The following is an 18,024-nucleotide window of genomic DNA, read 5'->3' as shown; positions in this document are numbered from 1 at the left end:
AACAGAACTTGACCGGAACCACAACCAAAACCTTTATTCTGAAGAGAACTTTATTCGACTCCCGACAAAGACTGCCATACAATCTTGATTTGTCACTATAATTTTTAGTATCTATCTATCTATAGATATATTTCATTTAAATAAAATATTTCATAAGTGATCCGATATCTGTATTTATTTAGCAAACATTCTAATAAAAAAAGCTGCTGTGTTAAATGTAATCAGGCATGTGTTTAGACGGACTATTTTCTCAACAGAGGTTGATGGACCCCTAATGGCTCAACAGCAGCACGAGTGATTTATCTGTGGTTAGTGAAATACATTTATCTCAAGTTTTATTGTGTTAATCGAGTGAATAAATTTGTGCAGTGTGGTTGTTTGCTGATAATTAAGGCTGCGTGCAGCCACGCTTATTCGTAATGATATACACAACAAATTAAACGTGCAAACGTGATTACAGCGACTAATAACGTTACATGCTTAAATAAAACTTTTTGTCGCTGTAAATCTTGCAATTATTTAAATTGATACGTATTTTAAATATTCTCTTTAAAATATGTTTAAACGTTTTTTTTTTGATTTCCCTTTTTCTGTTTATCATATTGGTTTTATTTTTGTTATTAACTTTTGATATCGAAGTGTATTATTTTTTCTAAAATGTACTCAACATTTTAATTTAATAATATTTAATGTGAAATGCGTATTACTGTTGCTTTGTTTTTCTTCCAGTAGTTTTTTTTTCCCTGAACGACTGAAGAATGAAAGCGAAAAAGCAAAAAAGACAAGGCGATTTTCAGAAAATTCAGCTAAAGGTTGGCAAAAAGAAGCCAAAAGCAGACAATGCAACAAACGTCAACTTCAGGTCAAAAGCTATCCATTTACCAGAGCAGCTAAAGCATGCGGATTCAGGGCCGACAACACACAGGCAGCTAGACATTAAGGTACGTAAAGCACACAGTATCACACTGTACACTGACTTTATACCTTTTGTGGTTTATTACATCAATGTGAAGCAAAGCATCAATAATATGAGTTAACTACGGAGCCTCTTAAGGGACATAGTGGGTGAAAGAAAAAAAAAAGTTTTTCAATTCCTTTCCAATTCGTTTCCACTGGAAAACTTTACATTCTCTCACAAAGATATTTGCGTTCACTTGCAACATCAAAATTGTGCATTGGATTAAGCACTAACTGTATTTCTTTATATTTCTGTTTAAAATAAAAACTACTTCATGAATGTACAGAGCTGTCTGAACCACTCGAAGCGTAAAGTAAATAGGAAGTGTTTATCTGAGTTGGCCAAAGTTTTGCGAGGGAACGCTGAATTTCCCTTAAAGGGCTCCAAAGTTAACATGGTGACGTGTCAATGTAACGTAATATCGTTAATATGCACCCCCCCATCCCCACTCTCTCAGGATCTGTTGTCCAAGCTCCACCACATCAACAGTAATATAAAGCAGGGAGCCCTGGTGGGTTTGCGGGAGTTGCTGTCGGCTCAGCCTACTCTGATTGAGCTGCATGCATCGGCGGTGCTCTCTGAGGTGGCGGCACTCTTCACCGACAAGGATGGCTCCGTGCGAGCAGCTGCAGTGCGCCTGCTGCGTTTCATCGCTCAGTGCATCTCCGCTGAGCGCGTGGCTCCGTTCTTCCCCCTGCTCAGCGCCCACCTCACTTGTGCCATGACTCACATCTCGGAAGCAATTCAGGAAGATGCCCTCCGGGTCCTGGATGTGCTGCTGGAGCACTATCCCGGGCTTCTTTCTCAGAGGCATACTGTTCTTCTGACAAACTTTCTAGAGCTCATTTCCCAAAAGCGGAAATCTGGAACGGGGCAGGATAAATCCGGGAAAGGGAGCTTTGCTCTGACTATCAGCACGAGCCGCTCTGTAACGGCACAGCAGTGGAGGCTCACTGTGCTGCTTAGGTATTGCATTCCAAAAACGATTGATAATATTCAGTCCTTTTTTTTTCTCCCGTTCTTTCTGTGTGCTTTTCTGTTATTAATAAGTTGTGTATCCATTCAGGTTGGGGAGTTTTCTGCAGGCAGTTGTCGAGGAAAGGCCTCTGGAGGAAGGGGTGACCAGCATGATTGGTCTTGGAATGTGGGCTGGAGAGAAAGGCTCGGTGACACCTGTAGATGTGAGCTGGGAGGAGCATGTCTTTGGCAAGGGCAGGATCCAAATGTTTGAAAATTCTGGGGCCGTTCCCACCCCACACTCCACTTATCGGCTAAGGTACGTTTAATTGTTACAGTAAATGATGGCAGACTCATTTCTCTTTCCATTATCAATATAATCCTCCATATAGACAGACTGAATATTGCACGAAAGGTATTTGTTTATATCAGAGGTGCCCAAATTAGGGCATGATGACATTTGGTTTGGCTTGCCGTGCGGTACATCACCAAAAAATCGTATCAATTTAATAAAAAAAAATTCTTCATTTTTAGTGAACATACAATAGAGATTTAGGGAGTGACCACAAAAATTGCGTTTGTTACAAAGTGAGTATTGTTTATTCATCTTCACTGTACAGCAGGTTTGTTGTACAGTAAAATGGCATATTGCAAAGTATTTTTTAATATTGAAATAATAAATAGAAGGAATCAGAATTAACCACTTTGTCTTTAGTAAAATTTCTTATAGTTAAAGATTTGATGTAATGCAACTTTTTATTGGCCAGTCGCACTGTTTGATTTTACATTTATTCAATTGGCAATCCTTTATCTAAAGTGACATACGTTGCATTCAAGATATGTTTGTCAACCCATCTGAATTACAAATTACATCATAAAAAAAAATGTCAAACTGCATAAACTGCCTTGAATAGCAACACTATTGTATCATGGTCAGGTAGCAAAATTTGCATGAAAGAATTGTACTGCTTTTTTAGGCCCATTATATCGCTGAGTACTTTGTACTCCTTTCAGTTTGTTCAAAGGACAGAAAGGCTATGCGTCTAATAGTATACCGCTCCAATGTTGGTTTTGTGCAGGCCGGACACTAAGGCAGGGGCTGGAATGAATAAGGAACTCTGCTCGTCTGAGACGGTGCAGGGCTTTGCAGGAACCCTGGTGCCTCTGTTGCTGGAGATCTGGGTGGAGGCGGCAGGTGGAGATCGTGTGCAGACAGACAGCGGCCACCTGCTCTCTGCGGAGGCCATGGCTCTTATGTTCCAGATCCTCACCATACTACAGTTACTGAGAAGACTTACCCCACAGAGAGACCAACAGGACATACTGGTACGTACATCTGAAATGTTTATAGCCACATAAAGCACGCATAAATCTCACATGAATCCTGTGCTTGCTGTACCGTGCAGGATGCCTGGTTCAGGAATTCATACCTGACGGATTTCAAACACCACTTCATGAAGAACTTCCCCTATGGCCTGCTGGAGGTGGCAAGACACAAGAAAAAAGCTGATGGAAAGAGGTGACCAAAGAATTCAAATTTTTTTAGCAATAGTGTTTTTTTGGTCCATGTAAATGAATCACTTTTCATTTTTGAACTGTATGTTCCTTTTTTTAGTGTTTTAAGTTCAGTTTATGTATTTTGTTTAAAACATGTCACATTTCATAAAAAACAAAACAAAAAACAAATACCCTCCTTTGTTGCCTTATCCCTTTCATATATCAGTGGAACAAAATAAAAATATATACATTGTAAAATAAAAAAATACAGTGCTTTTTACACTCTAGAAATCATATTCAATTAAAGCAACCTTAGCTTACTTTTAATTACCATATATGTTAGTTAATACTATTACCATTACTAGTACTATTTCTTTCTTTTTTAACACCATTCCAGCACCTATGGCTATATTCATGATGAGAACCCGTCAACCTATACACTATACACAAGACCGATTCTTACACAAGTCTTCCATCTCCACACATGTCCGGTGGCAATTTAGAGCTGTTACCGCTACTAATAGATAATAGAATCATTTTAATTCTACAGCCTCCATGGAAGCTTTCTAATGCAAAAGCGACTGAGAACTACGGATTTAAAAAGTGTTAATTATCTCTGTATTTTTGTCTTCAGAATGAGGCAGCAGCTAGCAGCTGGAACGGTTGCTGGGAGCAGTGTGGAACCGCTAGCTCTAAACGTGACGTTGTGTCAGGTTATGGTGACACTCAGTCTTCGGGGCCAGGACCACATAGAAGCCGAAGATGCTGACTGGCTCGGACCAATCCGGGTATTTATTAGGGATACATTGTCCAATGGGGGCAAGCTGAGCTCAAAGCACCTGGCAGCCTTACTGGAGGTGGTGTGGAGGATGATTGTCACTCAGCGCAGCCGCGGTGAGGCCGGTTTTCTTTATGCCAGACAATTTCTTTTTCTTTTTCGTTAATAAATGTCTGCTGAATTTCAAATGTGTTTGTTTGTGTTTTCAGTGGTGACAGATGATCTCCTGCAGGCTGTGTATGTGCAGTATCAGCAGAGGAACCTGGCTGTGAATGTCCGCACTTTGTTGCTGCGCTTTTTCAGTCAACTCTACATTCAAGAGCATCAAAACCATCCTCATATTGCTCGGTAGGTGTCCACCAGCCATTTGTCTGGCCTTGAACGGTCAAATTTATTTCAGCATCAGTGTTTTTCCGATCTTTCTAACTATGTTTTTTATATACACACAGTACCGTTCAGAGGTCATTAATTAATTAGAAGTGCTTATTAATTCAATTTTTTTTGAAGATAAATTATAGTGATGAAAAGTGAACAGAACGACATTTCAGAAATTTTGATTTCAACCAAAAAAAGTGTTTCCCTCTGTAATGATTATTTTGGTATATTTTATTTCTACTAAGAAGCTGATTATATCTACACCTCTGATTAAATTAACGACGAAATGCATTAGTGTGCAGTATTTCACTATGTTTTTATAGTCAGTCATGTTTAATTGGTTAATTAGTTTTGAACAAAATAACATGATTAAAAAATTTTAACAGTTAAGGTACCGCCTCTGCCCACAGACCTGTACATCATCTTACATTTCATAAAGTTGACCAATATGATGCAGGGCAACATTTCCATAAAAGCAGTTATACCCTAAAATTCAAGACATTAGGGTGATAATGCTGTATGAGGTTACTTTTGCAGTTAAAGTGTTGAATGAATCAGCTGTTCAACAAATCCTGCTGTCAGTTTTAGTTTCTTATTAAGAGTATTATTTCATTAAAAATGAATGGTGGACTTTAAATTGTCATTATTCTCACTTCAATTATTTTTATGTCATTATTATTATTATGTCATTATTCTCAATTAAAACACAAATAGCTTTAAATAATTTGCACAGCCAAATGCAATTAAATCGATTAATTAATCGACACAATCATGTAAAAAATTGTCGACTGATTGTCTAGTTTTGTTTGTAAAATTACAAAGTCTAGCAATGCACTTTGTGACGAGGTGAAGGGTCTAAGGTCTCCCTCTCTTTCAGGAGCAGGATTCTGGCGCGTTGGCTGGCGTCACTGCCGGTGCAGTTGGTTCAGCTGGGCAGCAGGAATCCTCAGCTCTCGGCACATCTGCTGGAGATCATCCATCCAGCTGCTGCGAGGGGCAATAAAGACCTTCTGCAGAGTCTTCAGAAAAATGCCTGCAGTATTTACGGTATGCACTCACAAATAACTGTTTAATACTGTCTCACTTCTATAACGCGTGTGTGCATGAGAGAGACTTGTGTAAGGGATCGGGCTGTAGTCAGGGTGAGCATTAGAGTGGTGGCGTCTCCGGTTCTTAGTGTGATATAAGCTCTCTGTAGTTTTGTGTTTCGGGAGCACAGCACTCCCTTTGTGTGTGTTAGGACTCATGACATCAGCAGCGTGCGTCAGCAGCTAATAATGTCCGTCTATCTGTGATCTCTGATGGGACAAACCTCTTTCTCTCGTGCTTTTTTTTTTTTTTTTTTTTGCCTCTCTTCCTCACAGACAGTTATTCCTTTACTGTCGAGCTTTAGCAGATACGTAAATCTGTCACTAGGGGGAACTCTTTCCTTTCCCAAGTTTCACAATTAGAATGAATAATAATAAAGCATTTCTAGGTTTTTGAAGTTGTCTATATTTGTGCAATTTTATTTTATAATTACATTTTTAATGATTTTTTTTATTATTATTCTGTGAAATATTATTCTGGTTTGAAGATGTAAAAATGCTCCAAGCTGAGCAGAACTATTATATTCAAATTTTTCTGTGTTATTATATCCGTGTGCTTATGTCACATGTATGTCTCACATTGTAGATCCACAGGAGGGCTGTGTGGTGGTGTTGCCTGTGGAGTCCCAGAAGAGGCTGGTTCAGATTCTCCATTTCCTGACAGTGTTTCCCTCAGAGCTTCTGGCATGTCTCAGTCAGGTCTGCAACACTGGGAGAGTGTCGGCTAGCCTGGCCACCATGCTAATACGCACCATACACCTGAGGTATGAGGGTTACGACACATCACCGTGCACTAATGCAGTCCTAAGGTCTGCTTCCAGTGTTCCGCTCTGGGGCATAAGAGATCTAGTTTCCCATGGGGTACAGGGCATGGGTGTAAAAAGCTAGCGAAAAAGAACCGTGTGTGGTATTGTTGCAACATGTGAACTTGTTTCACTGTTTAGGCCAGCAGTCTCGGTAGTGTTGTCAAAAGACACGGTAGTTTGGTACCAAGTCGGTACTAAAAAATATAAAACGTCACAACACCAGGTTTTGTTTGGTACCGGTCAACCCGCTTCTTGAGTAAAACCAATATGTATCACATGCACACAGAAATGTGAAGGTATTCATGACAACCCTTCAGAACCCAACTTTGGACATTTAGACATGATGCCAGAAATGTATTATAGTTATTTAGAATAATGTAAACTTTTTGGACTTTCACTTTATAAAAATATTTGTTTTTAATTAGCATGTTTTTGTGTTTTGCTTTGGTACCGAGAACCATGGGTTTTCACTGGTATAGTTTACAGAATAAAATAATAAAATAAAAAATATTTCAAAGGCAATATCCTAACCTACAAGATAACTTGAAAATGTATACATGTTGGATGGAGAGTGGTAACGCATGTGCAGCCCGGCCCCTGGAGGGGAGTTTCTGTCTGAATCTGCATCATGTTTAAATGATCATGACTCTGTTTTCTGTGACTGCCGAGAGGAGACAGCAGTCTCAGAGTTTTCACTGCTAATAGAATCAAACAATTTAACCAATCAGAGACAGCCAAGCGCTGTGCGGCATGATCAGAGGATGGCCAATTCTCCCACTTAACTCTGATTGGCCGTGACCGCTAGTCATTAACCATGATTGGCCGTAATGAGGTGGAACAGAGCCATGAGTCACTGCTCAGTGAGGCCGAGGTCATACTGCAGTAAGTATAGAATATTCTGAGTTATAACTGACTTAAGTATACACAACACTTAGTATTTTGCACAGTTTTTAACAAGAAGGATGTGAAGAACAGAAAGCGCCTTCAGGAAAGGAGAAGGGATGAGCAAATTGAGTAGTTGTGTTGTTGAATAATTTCGCCTAAATAATCAGTTTAATTGAAATATATAAAGGTAAAAAGGTTACAAATGTGCCAAAACAGTTAAAAACAACAAATATGAATTTCAAATTTTTTTCTTCATAACAATTGCATCAAGGTTTACCTTTAATATATTATTTTTATTCTATTAATTGTATTAATGTATTATGTATTAATAATATTTCTATTAATTCCTTATCCAAAGCGACTCACAACCAGGGACAATAGAAGCATTCAAAACCAAAAAAACAGCAGTAATATGTTAGTGCTATGGCAAGTCTTTGTTAGTCTAGCGTAATATGCATAGCAAGGTTTTTTTTTGTTTGTTTATATAAAAGAATGAAAAGGAAAACGAGTAGATTTATACAGAAAGCTAGTGTTAGAAGTTTTTTTTTTTTTTTTTTTTAAACAAATAGTTGTGTTTTAGCCATTTCTTCATTAAGCTGGGAAGGTCATTCCACAGTTAAGGTGTATGAAAGTGATTTAGTGCCCCTTTGAGATTCTTCACTTGCAGAATACAAGCTTCTGGAGGGCACACAAGTCCAAATTACTGAATTTAGGTAACTAGGTGCAGAGCGAGTTGTTTTGTTGGCAACCTTGAATTTTATTCAAGCAGCTATTGATAGCCAGTGCAGTCAGCTCTAATATAAACGTTTCTTAAAAAGTTCAACTCTTTATTTAAATACCGTTACCTCAGCAATGTTGGTTTTAGGTAATTGGAGTGGATGTAAGACATTTTGGAAAATGATAACTTTAGCCTGATAGCACTGAAAATGTCAAAAATCAATATATACTGTACTACAATAAATATATTATTATAATCTCTCTCTCTATCTATCTATATATATATATATATATATGGTAGGGTTTTGGGTAGGAATGTAGAAAAAGGCATTATTACGTGCTTTAAGCAAATAGTTAAGTAACAAAGTGTTACCATTCATATTTATAAAAACAAATTGTGAAAGGCTCACAAGAGGATTGGTATGATAAGCATCCAAGTTTTTTTTTTTTTTTTTACTAGTTGATTTGTTGCAGGATGAGTAATCAACTTTCTGTTACTTGTTCATTGGTGATTGACAGAATACTTCTTTTTTTTTTTTTGCATTCCTCTGCATGCTGAGGGCCTTAGGGTGTGTGTCTCTGTGTGTGTGTCTTTGTGACACGCTGTGTCCCCATTGCTTTTCTTATAGTCACTAGCCTAAAGCCACTCTTTTATTTGTGGTTTCCCCTTAAATCCTAATGGGAGCAATGTTTGTGAACACACTAAGTGTGTGACTTTGCGTCCCCGAGTGACGTGTGTGAGTGTATCTTGGATACACCGCCTTTCCTCTGGCCTATTATTTGTTCTCAATACCAAGACTTTGCGAAATGTGTTGGAACACCTACAGAGGGCAGTATTACTCTTTTGATGAGACAAGGAACGATTAGAGTTCCCTGTTCAGAGTCGCACCAGAATTCCAAAACAAATGCTACGGCAAGTGAATTCACACCGACTGCACTTTTGAAAAAGTCTGGCCCCGTGACAGGATTCCTGCACGATAAGTGAAGCATCACTTAAGGCCGCTTCTGTTCATGGCAGAACTGCGTGACATGCCGTTAAGAGAGCCAATCCTCAGAACAACATGAACCTAACATTCTGTCCTTCACAAGAATTTCACTTTGATCACATCAGCGAAACGACTAACTCTGAAAGAGTTTGATACGGTGACCATCGGGTTCAGAAAGTGTTGCTAAACTTAGAGAAGAATGGTTAGTAGTATATATATTGTGTGTGTGTGTGTGTGTGTGTGTGTGTGTGTGGTTGGCACACAAAAAGATACAATGAACAGTAGAATTTTTTTCCTCTGTGTATCTTGCCGTATGTGTGTGTGTGTCTGGCTTCTTTTAACTAATGGGTTGATGGGAAATGAGCCAATCAGTATGTATTAAGGAAGTCCAGCACATGCTCATTCCACAATCACAAGAGAAATGAAATCAAAACAAGTAAAAGATCAGATATTCATTCACTTTATTGGCCTCGAGACTGATCCACATCTATAAGGGAGAATCATAAGACTGTGTGGATTGTCCTCGAATAGCTTTAACTTGGGCACACAGACACACTAGTTCTCTCTGATTTCCTCCTCATAAAAGTGCGTGTATAAAATGGTCACTTCTGACAATGTCTTGCCATCAAGTTCCCACTGAGGCCTTGAACACGCACAGAAGCACAGCAACACATGGAGCCCGTGATGGACTGACCTGAAGGTCTTGGCTGTGACCTCTTGGTTCTCCTGCACTCTGTTTGATCACAGCAATTATCTGGGTGATTTGCACGCTTTAACTGTTAAGAACCAACTGGGAAAATCTCTTCAAAAGCTGGTGGTACTTCATTTGGCAACATTTCATGGTTTTGTTTTTTATTTATTTTTTTTATCTCTGCTTAATGCGAAGAAATGGATAATAAATAATAGCTGTTAATGGTTTGGCTTCCTTGAAGAGTGGAAACATCTTCTTCTGTTCATTGCTGCTTAATGATGTACTTCAACTTTATTATGTAAATTTTTTCATCTATTTTTTTATAATTTATATTATATAAAAAATATTTATATTTAAATATTTCCAACAGACATTAATCCAGACATGATCTTTCATAAATCAACACTTTTAAGATTTTAAGACATTCCATGAAGCTCCAGAGGGTGTTTTGCACAATAACTCCACCTTTAACTCCTCAAAGCTCTATGAACCTATTGAATCAAACTACACTTTAACGCAGTAATACATACTTTTACATTTTATAATTTTGCTGTAATGTTTGCTGCAATAATTTGCTGTCCAGGAAAACTAAGACTAATTAATGATAGTAGTTGTGCTGATTAAAACAGTGATGCATCCTTTTGAAGGTTTTTTATTTTTATTTTTTTGGTTTGTTTTTTGATGACTAAAAAGTTCAAATCATATATATATATATATATATATATATATATATATATATATATATATATATATATATGCTAACCATGCACCGATATTAATATTCCAAATAGTGGCTATATAAAATATCTGTATATCTGTATTGGTTTTGTCTAAACCCATCCTTCCAAACGGATGCCTTTATGTATTTCTAAAAGAAAATTGTGGAAAGTATGCATCACTGGGTTAAAATGTATTTTGATTGAATAGGTGGAGTTTTAAGGAGTTAAAGGTGGAGAAAATCCCTCTGGTGGTTCATGGAATGTCTTAAAATCTTCTTAAGGAACAGTAAGTGTTGTCTGTCATATTGTAAGGATGACCTCAGCGTTTCCTTAATACCGTGAGTGTTCTCATTCGCTGAAGGTGAGCGTGTTTGTGGCGGGAGGTTGATTTCAAAGGAAATGAAGGAGCTCAGATGGCCAGTATTTTTAGACTGACATTCTCACCACACGCACACACTCAAGTACAGTGTGAGATGTGTAACGGGAGAGCGGATCAGTGCCGGACCACTGCACAGTAATGCATGTGTGCTTCCCTGCAGGTCTCCTCTGAGTGGCTGGTTGAGCAGTTCACAGGATGTGCCGGTGAAGGATGTAGATTACCTCAGTTTCTTTTTCACTACACTAACAGGTGCGCGCACACACATCACATTCAATGATATGAGTACTGACAGCATACCCGATATTGATAAAGTGGTATTCCCATGATCCTCTGCTTCAGGTTTCTCCTCTGAGATGCTTCGGGCCCTGCAGGACACAGATGAAGACAGCCTGTTGCCCTCCTCCACACTCTCACCCCTCAGCATATTCGCTACAACCCTGGAGCAGTTCCTTCACCATTGGGACATAGTGGAGGTGATTTCTCTCTCTCTCTCTCTCTCGCCCTCTGTCTCTCTCTCTCTCTCTCTCTCTCTCTCTCTCTCTCTCTCTCTCTCTCTCTCTCTCTCTCTCTCTCTCTCTCTGCCCTCTCTCTCTCTCTCTCTCTCTCTCTCTCTCGCCTCTCTCTCTCTCTCTCTCTCTCTCTCTCGCCCTCTCTCTCTCTCGCCCTCCCTCTCTCTCTCTCTCTCTCTCTCTCTCGCCCTCTCTCACCTGTCAGTCTCTTTCTCCACCTTCAGTCGCTCCAACAACGTGTGTTATGTCAGTTGTTCTGCTGTCAATCTCTGGCGTATGTTTCTAATCCTGTTGTCATCTGTTCTGTCCCTCGTGAGCATCTCTGTCCTCTCGCATCTGCTCTGTCAGTTAGTGTGGCTCGTGTCAATCATTGGTTGCTCTGGAGTCAGTCCGCTCATCTGTGTGCTGTTGGTTAGATGTATTTGCATTGCACAGTATTTTTACCTGGCACAAAAATGAAGATAAAAATAAGGAAATGTAATTCAGAGGCATCATATTATTGTAAAAGACAAAGGGACAGATTTACGAAACAAGGGAAAAATTAGTACGAGAGCGCAATTCCGAGCCGGCGCCGATGGGCGCTCTATTGACGACGCGCGACTAAATTAAAGCACACAGGCGAAACATCTCATTTACATAACGACCAACGCAATACACCAGGCGCAGCGCAAATTATGCAGTCACAAATAAGCAGAGCTGATGCTCATCAGGTGCAGGGGATCTACTTACGACACAGACACAAAATAGTTTAGAACATGCTTTTTGGGCATAAATAAATACACAAATACCAGTAATGTGATGAGCGCAAATGCTATTAAATCGCATTGCTTGTCATTTTAATACTTTCCTCCTATAAATCTTGCACCTGAAATGGAAACCGCTACAAATCCGTATTCAACAGAATCATATGCAAAATAGCTGTCCATGCCTTTTGCAGAGGAAAAAAAACAGGCAGTGCATTCGTAGTTCAACCTTAATATTATCAAACTATGGGAATAACGATAAATACAGTGTTTTTCGTGTTAACACTGAAGAATATTTTTTTTTTTGATGTGAAATTAAAATTCCCGTTTTGTTCCTGCAAATATGTAATAAAAACCAAGCGGTGTTGTTGCACATCATGTAAAAGATGTCAGTCGTGCTGTTCACCTTAATCACACCCATCATGCTTTCATGCCGATCGTATGCAATTTTTAACTTTTACCAGGAAGCAGGTGTTCACTTGATTCAGTGCAGGACCACTCGGGTTGTTATTCAACGCAGTGAGTTTTAGTTTCCCCCCGGAGACGGCCAGTTCGTTGAGCAGGGGAAGGTTTATCACGTCGCACCGGTGTAGGTGTCTCCATATTTCAATAAGGGCTGGTTATCAGAGCGCTCCTGGCTAAAGCAAATGCTAATGCCAGCCAGCGGACACCATCACCGCCTGACATTTTACACAGAAATTAAAACCCAACAAAACCACACCCTCGGGCCAGGGGCTGACTCTCACTGCCCCCCTCCCTTTACTACACTCACAGCTAATTCCTCTATGCAATTTTCTCCGGACTTTCATTTTTTGTGTCTAAGTCAATCAGACAGTAAAGGTGTAGAGGGATGGCTGGCATCACCGTTGATACGGTAATGAGGAGTGACGGGGGAGATGATGCCAGCAGGTGAGGCTGATGGAGAATAATGGGCCTTAATGAGGAATGTGAGCCCGTTTCCCTCCTCACATTCATATGCACAAGAAACACTTTCTCTCAACTTAATCACTTAACTTGCTTAATTAGAAATTGCAAAAAAAAAAAACCCACACATTTATCACTTTGATATAAATTTAAGATATAGTTCATAAAGTTTGCATATACAGGGGTTGGACAATGAAAAGGCTTGGTTTTAGACGGTAATTCGTTAGTATGGTGTAATTCCTCCTTTTGCGGCCAATATAGCATCAGTTCATCTTGGGAATGACAGATGCAAGTCCTGCACAGTGGCCAGAGGGATTTTGAGCCATTGTTCTCGCAGAATAGTGGCCAGGTCACTACATGATGCTGGTGGAAGAAGACTCCTTCTCCGCACCGTAACTCTCCCGGATGTGGGAAAGACAGTTTCACATTATCCACAGTTTGGCATTGGCATGAGTGACCAAAGGTTTGGCTATAGCAGACGGGCATGTATATTGACCTTTTGTTGAAAACGGGAGAGTTCTGCAGTTTTTTTGGATACAATCCGGGTTAGTACCTGGACATTGCTTTTAGACAGCTTCCTCTTGCATCCACAGTTGCTCCTGTTGTATGTGGTTCGTCCTTCTTGGTGGTATGTGTGTGTGTGTATTTACAGGACCATTGAATGCTTGAATCTGATTGGCTGAACTTGTTATAAGGTGTGTGATTTATTTTTTGGGGGGAACTGCATGGAGAATGTAGTTCCAGACAGCTCTTGACTGCATTACATGGCCATATGTATTCACCAAGTGATTTCTATTATTTCAAAGGTCTTACAACAGCCAAATAACCAAAACCCACAACACTGGCCAAACAAATACATACCATGTTTATTACTATATTCATGTGTTTCCATATATATGTGTGTGTGTGTGTGTGTGTGTATATGTGTATGTATGTATGTGTATATATATATATGTATATGCATATGTATGTGTGTGTGTTACTCTCTACCTTCATCTGTTTAATTTAATCTGCTCTAATGCTATTAGCACACATACTCACATACGCTCACACACTGTATTATTAGTGCTCATAAAATATGTACAAATTAATTGCGCATATCATATTGTAGATTTTTGTTCATATTTGTATATATTTTGTTCATATATAATTAATATTCATCTTTACATTTCTGGGATATTGAATATGTTACCAAGTAAATATGAACAATTAGATTTTTTTTCTAGCACCTTTTTTTTTTTTATTACAGCTCTGCTAAGAAATCCTAATGTGCTAAAAAAAAATGTGCTAAAAAGTGTCCTCCTAATCCTATTGGGATTTCACATCACACTTTTAAAGAAAATTCTCACTCACTGTTTCTCAGATATATAGCTTGCCAATTAGCATCGAATTAAGTTTGAGTGGTGTGTGTGTGTATGAGAGAGAGAGCTAGAGCGCATGGCTGCTGGGGGTCCATTCCTTTATTGCCAATCAGGCGTCTCTAATCTAAAGCATGTGTAATGTGTTCTTAACACTGTTAGCCTGATTAATGTCTGATAATAACCTGCTCTGAATGACATTCCTCTTCGCTTTCATCTGTTTAATCTAATCTGCTCTAATGTTATTAGCACTATTAGATTTTTCGCACACACACACACACACATACGCTCACACACTTATTTATTGTTTGTGCTCATAAAATATCAGTTCAGAGAGTGGCAGGGCATCGCTAATCTGTCCAATGTCAACTTCCATTACGACCGCCAGCCCATAGTGGCCAGGGCCAGCCCTTTGAGCCTGTCACTGTATATGGGTGTGTGTGGTGCTATAGGATTCTTTGTTCTCTGCAGACTTCTCTTTTGTCTGCGACCAGGGATTTATTTTTGACTCACCTAAAACGTGTGTGTGTCAGATGTTAAGATGTTGTGATGTATAATTCAAAGGTTCTTTGTAGAATGAGATAGGAAAAAGTCTCATCTCTCTATCAGCTTTCAGTTTGTAAAACGACTCTTCTCTGAAGATGACTTATGTTCCTAAAATCTGTTTAGTCCTTTCGCCCAGCCTTTGGCTTGGTTTTATTTTTTTTTTTATTTACTTTTTTTTTTTTTTTTTTTAAATAAATGTTTGCTTCAATGCAGAAATTAATTTCAGACTATTTTGTAGGAGTACACAGTCATGAGAAATCTGTCATAAGTATTTTGTGACTAATTACAAATTTGTTTGTAATTGAATATGGATTTAAATATTTTCATATAATTTCAACAGGCCTAAGGACAAAATAAGATCTGCACTCATCCAAAAAGTCAATCAAGGCTCATAACATTTTATTATACAGAGGTGCAGAAGTGCAAAACATGTTAAGGGCGTTATGACCTTTTCCATTTTTTTTTCATATAAATGTATAATTTCTGTTTATAATCAATACATTTCATTTTATTTAATAAAACATACTTTTAAAATTTTCACATCATCGTTATCTTCCAAAAAAACCCAAACATGCGCCTAATTTACTTGCAACACCCTCTTTCTATGATCTGATCAATTCCTTATCGACAAAATAAAGTCCTGCCAATTTTTCTTTAAAAAGCTGCTTCGCTTACGTCAAAATATGGAAGGAGCATCGATCACAATTTCTGTTTCATGTCATATAAATGCTCCATTGATGCTTTATTTCATGTACACAGAACCAAAGCAGCATCAGAGCCGCCTCTGGGCTATACTACATTTACGAAACGCTGCACATTATGCAGAATTTAAAGAATTTAACTCATAACCTCATAATAATTTCTGCACCGTGTTTGCAGGAGGTGTGCCACTGCCTGGACACTGTAGGATCTCGCTCTCAGTGTTTTGATGTGATACAGAACGCCATCATTAAGAATCTGGTGAGCAACTTGTGTTTTCCTGTTGAATGTTTTGCATATAGAGTGGGCAGTGGAGCCAGACACTGTTTGCGGTGACACTCTCTTCAACTCTTTACAGTGTGGACTCGTGGTGGTGCCAGACTGTGTTTGTGCAGCGATTTTAAGGTGTGTTCCTCGGTTATTGGATGTCAACTTCCTGCCCAGCGACACACTCCTCCACTTCCTGTCTGACTGTTGCTTGAGCATGCTCAGTCTGCTGCTACAACTGGAGCAGAGCGCCCGCAAGAGGTGTGCTCACAAACACGCACACCTACACACTCACAAATATTTGCATAGAGTAACATTTACACACCACAAAGCGTACACAAAGAAACCCTGCTTGATATTACAGCAAAGAGAAGTTAGAAACAAGACTAAGGGAAGTTCAAAAGTGCTTTCTCAAGAAGAAAGCAAATTAAAGAATTTCATAATAAAGTGAATAGTTTTGATGCATCTGAAATTCCTAAAAAACTAAACTTTCGTCAAGAAGCCATTCATTAAAAATTTTTCCTTCAACATTTCTTAATGCTTAAGTCAGTTTACATTCCACAAAATTATTACTAAGTTTCCCCCTTTTGTTTGTAGATAGTAATTACATTTTCGTATGCAGTTCTTTTATTTATTTATTTAATTTTTTCTTCCTTTCCCGTCAAAATGCTTGTTACAGATGCAAAAATGCAGAAAATCTAACCTGATCAGATGGGGTTTTTTTGTGGCAACGTGTGAACATGATTGACACAATGTAAGGTTGTTTATTTTGTAAAGTGTGCAATGAACTTAACACATGTTCAGTTAACTCTTAACTGCTCTAACTGGAAAAAAAAAAGATGTAAGTATGTTCAGATTGCCCTGTCTGTACGTAGAGGTTTGTCTGATTTGTGTGTCGAATATGAAAAACATGTATGTAATTTTGAAAGATGTAGTCATTGAATGCATTTAGTGCAAAAGCAAAGGAAAATTATCTACAGTTGTGCACACTTTGTGAAGTTTTGAAAAAGTGATCAAAGAATTGAGAAATTGTGAAGTCTTTTTTTTTTGTTTTGTTTCTGTAATATGAGAAGCGTATAATTATTAATTACAATAATTTTAAATATTTATGTAATTAAAAATAATTTTTAGAATGTTATTTATTAATATCTAAAGCTGTATTCATTACATTTTGCCACCTTATTTCACATAACATAGCACATAGTTTGTTACAAACTGGGGCTTATAGTTAAAGAAATAGGTGAGCGGTGAACTAGAGCGGTCCAAGCAGAATATGTAGTTGTCAAAACTTAAATGTGTCTGTGTCACCATCAGGGATGCCGTGTGGGAGGCATGTTTTGCCGCGTTGAGCACAGTACCGAGGCTGCTGCGGCTGGTCTTGCAGTCTTTTCGCGTGTGTGACCTTTGTGAGGAGGAGCTCCCTGTGCTGGCACAGATCCTGTCGTTACTTCTTCAGCATACTCAATTACGCAACCACATGATGGCCAACGCCAGTCTACTGCAACATATCATACAGGACTTAACGGTACGGTAACACACACAGCTCTCAAATACGCTTGACACGTTAGCATGCACAGCTCATTATTAGCTGCTGATGCCGTCTTAAATGTTGTGCTTGTGTTTTTACAGCATTTCTACGGTGGAGAGACTCGAGAGCAGTGGCTGACTGATTTGTTGTACTGCTACAGCGTGACGCTGTCTGGTCACCGGGCCAACATGGGCATGAGGGACATCTATTAATCACTAACCATCACAGTGTTCATTTCTGAGTTCAGCTATTTTGTACAGAATTAAGAAAATAAAACTTGTGATAATAGTTGTTTAGGCTCTTTCATTGTTCACTTTTTAAATTATTTTCTTTTTTACAAAAACGTTTATAAATACAGATCTGGAGGAATTAAAAAAAATATTTTTGATCTGATAATCAACATAAATGTAGGTGGTGTGAAATAATGTGGCATTTACTCAAAGAAACTGAAACAGACAAAAAAAATAGGTAACAGGTTGTTGTTGTTTTTTCTACTGAATAAGTTTGGGATCAGTAAGATTCTTTTAATTAAATTAATTATTTCATTCAGCAAGAATGCAGTAATTTCATCGAGTAACAGTAAAACAAACTATAAAAAAAAAAAAAAAAAATTA

At 38.5% G+C, this 18,024-nt stretch overlaps 1 protein-coding gene across 2 annotated transcripts; it reads left to right on the top strand.

Annotated features, from left to right (window-relative positions):
- The first annotated feature begins 56 nt into the window (after window positions 1–56).
- tex10 (testis expressed 10) lies at window positions 57–17,698 on the top strand. 2 transcript variants are annotated; one of them, XM_043260426.1, is made up of 16 exons: window positions 57–308; window positions 733–941; window positions 1,416–1,924; window positions 2,025–2,234; window positions 2,995–3,241; window positions 3,322–3,434; window positions 4,047–4,306; window positions 4,400–4,538; window positions 5,443–5,612; window positions 6,240–6,417; window positions 10,997–11,085; window positions 11,176–11,309; window positions 15,796–15,876; window positions 15,974–16,143; window positions 17,197–17,407; window positions 17,512–17,698. In XM_043260426.1, exons 2-16 carry the CDS (start codon window positions 759–761, stop codon window positions 17,620–17,622), a joined length of 2,805 nt encoding a protein of 934 aa, XP_043116361.1. In that variant the 5' UTR covers window positions 57–308; window positions 733–758; the 3' UTR covers window positions 17,623–17,698. The 2 variants fall into 2 exon arrangements, with proteins under 2 accessions (XP_043116361.1, XP_043116360.1); XM_043260425.1 differs by having other exon boundaries at window positions 730–941.
- Window positions 17,699–18,024: the final 326 nt, after the last annotated feature.

This window comes from Puntigrus tetrazona, chromosome 16 (assembly GCF_018831695.1).
Source record: "Puntigrus tetrazona isolate hp1 chromosome 16, ASM1883169v1, whole genome shotgun sequence".
Lineage (NCBI taxonomy): Eukaryota > Metazoa > Chordata > Actinopteri > Cypriniformes > Cyprinidae > Puntigrus > Puntigrus tetrazona.
Note: the sequence above shows the minus strand (reverse complement) of the source record. Positions and strands in the feature narration are given on the sequence as shown.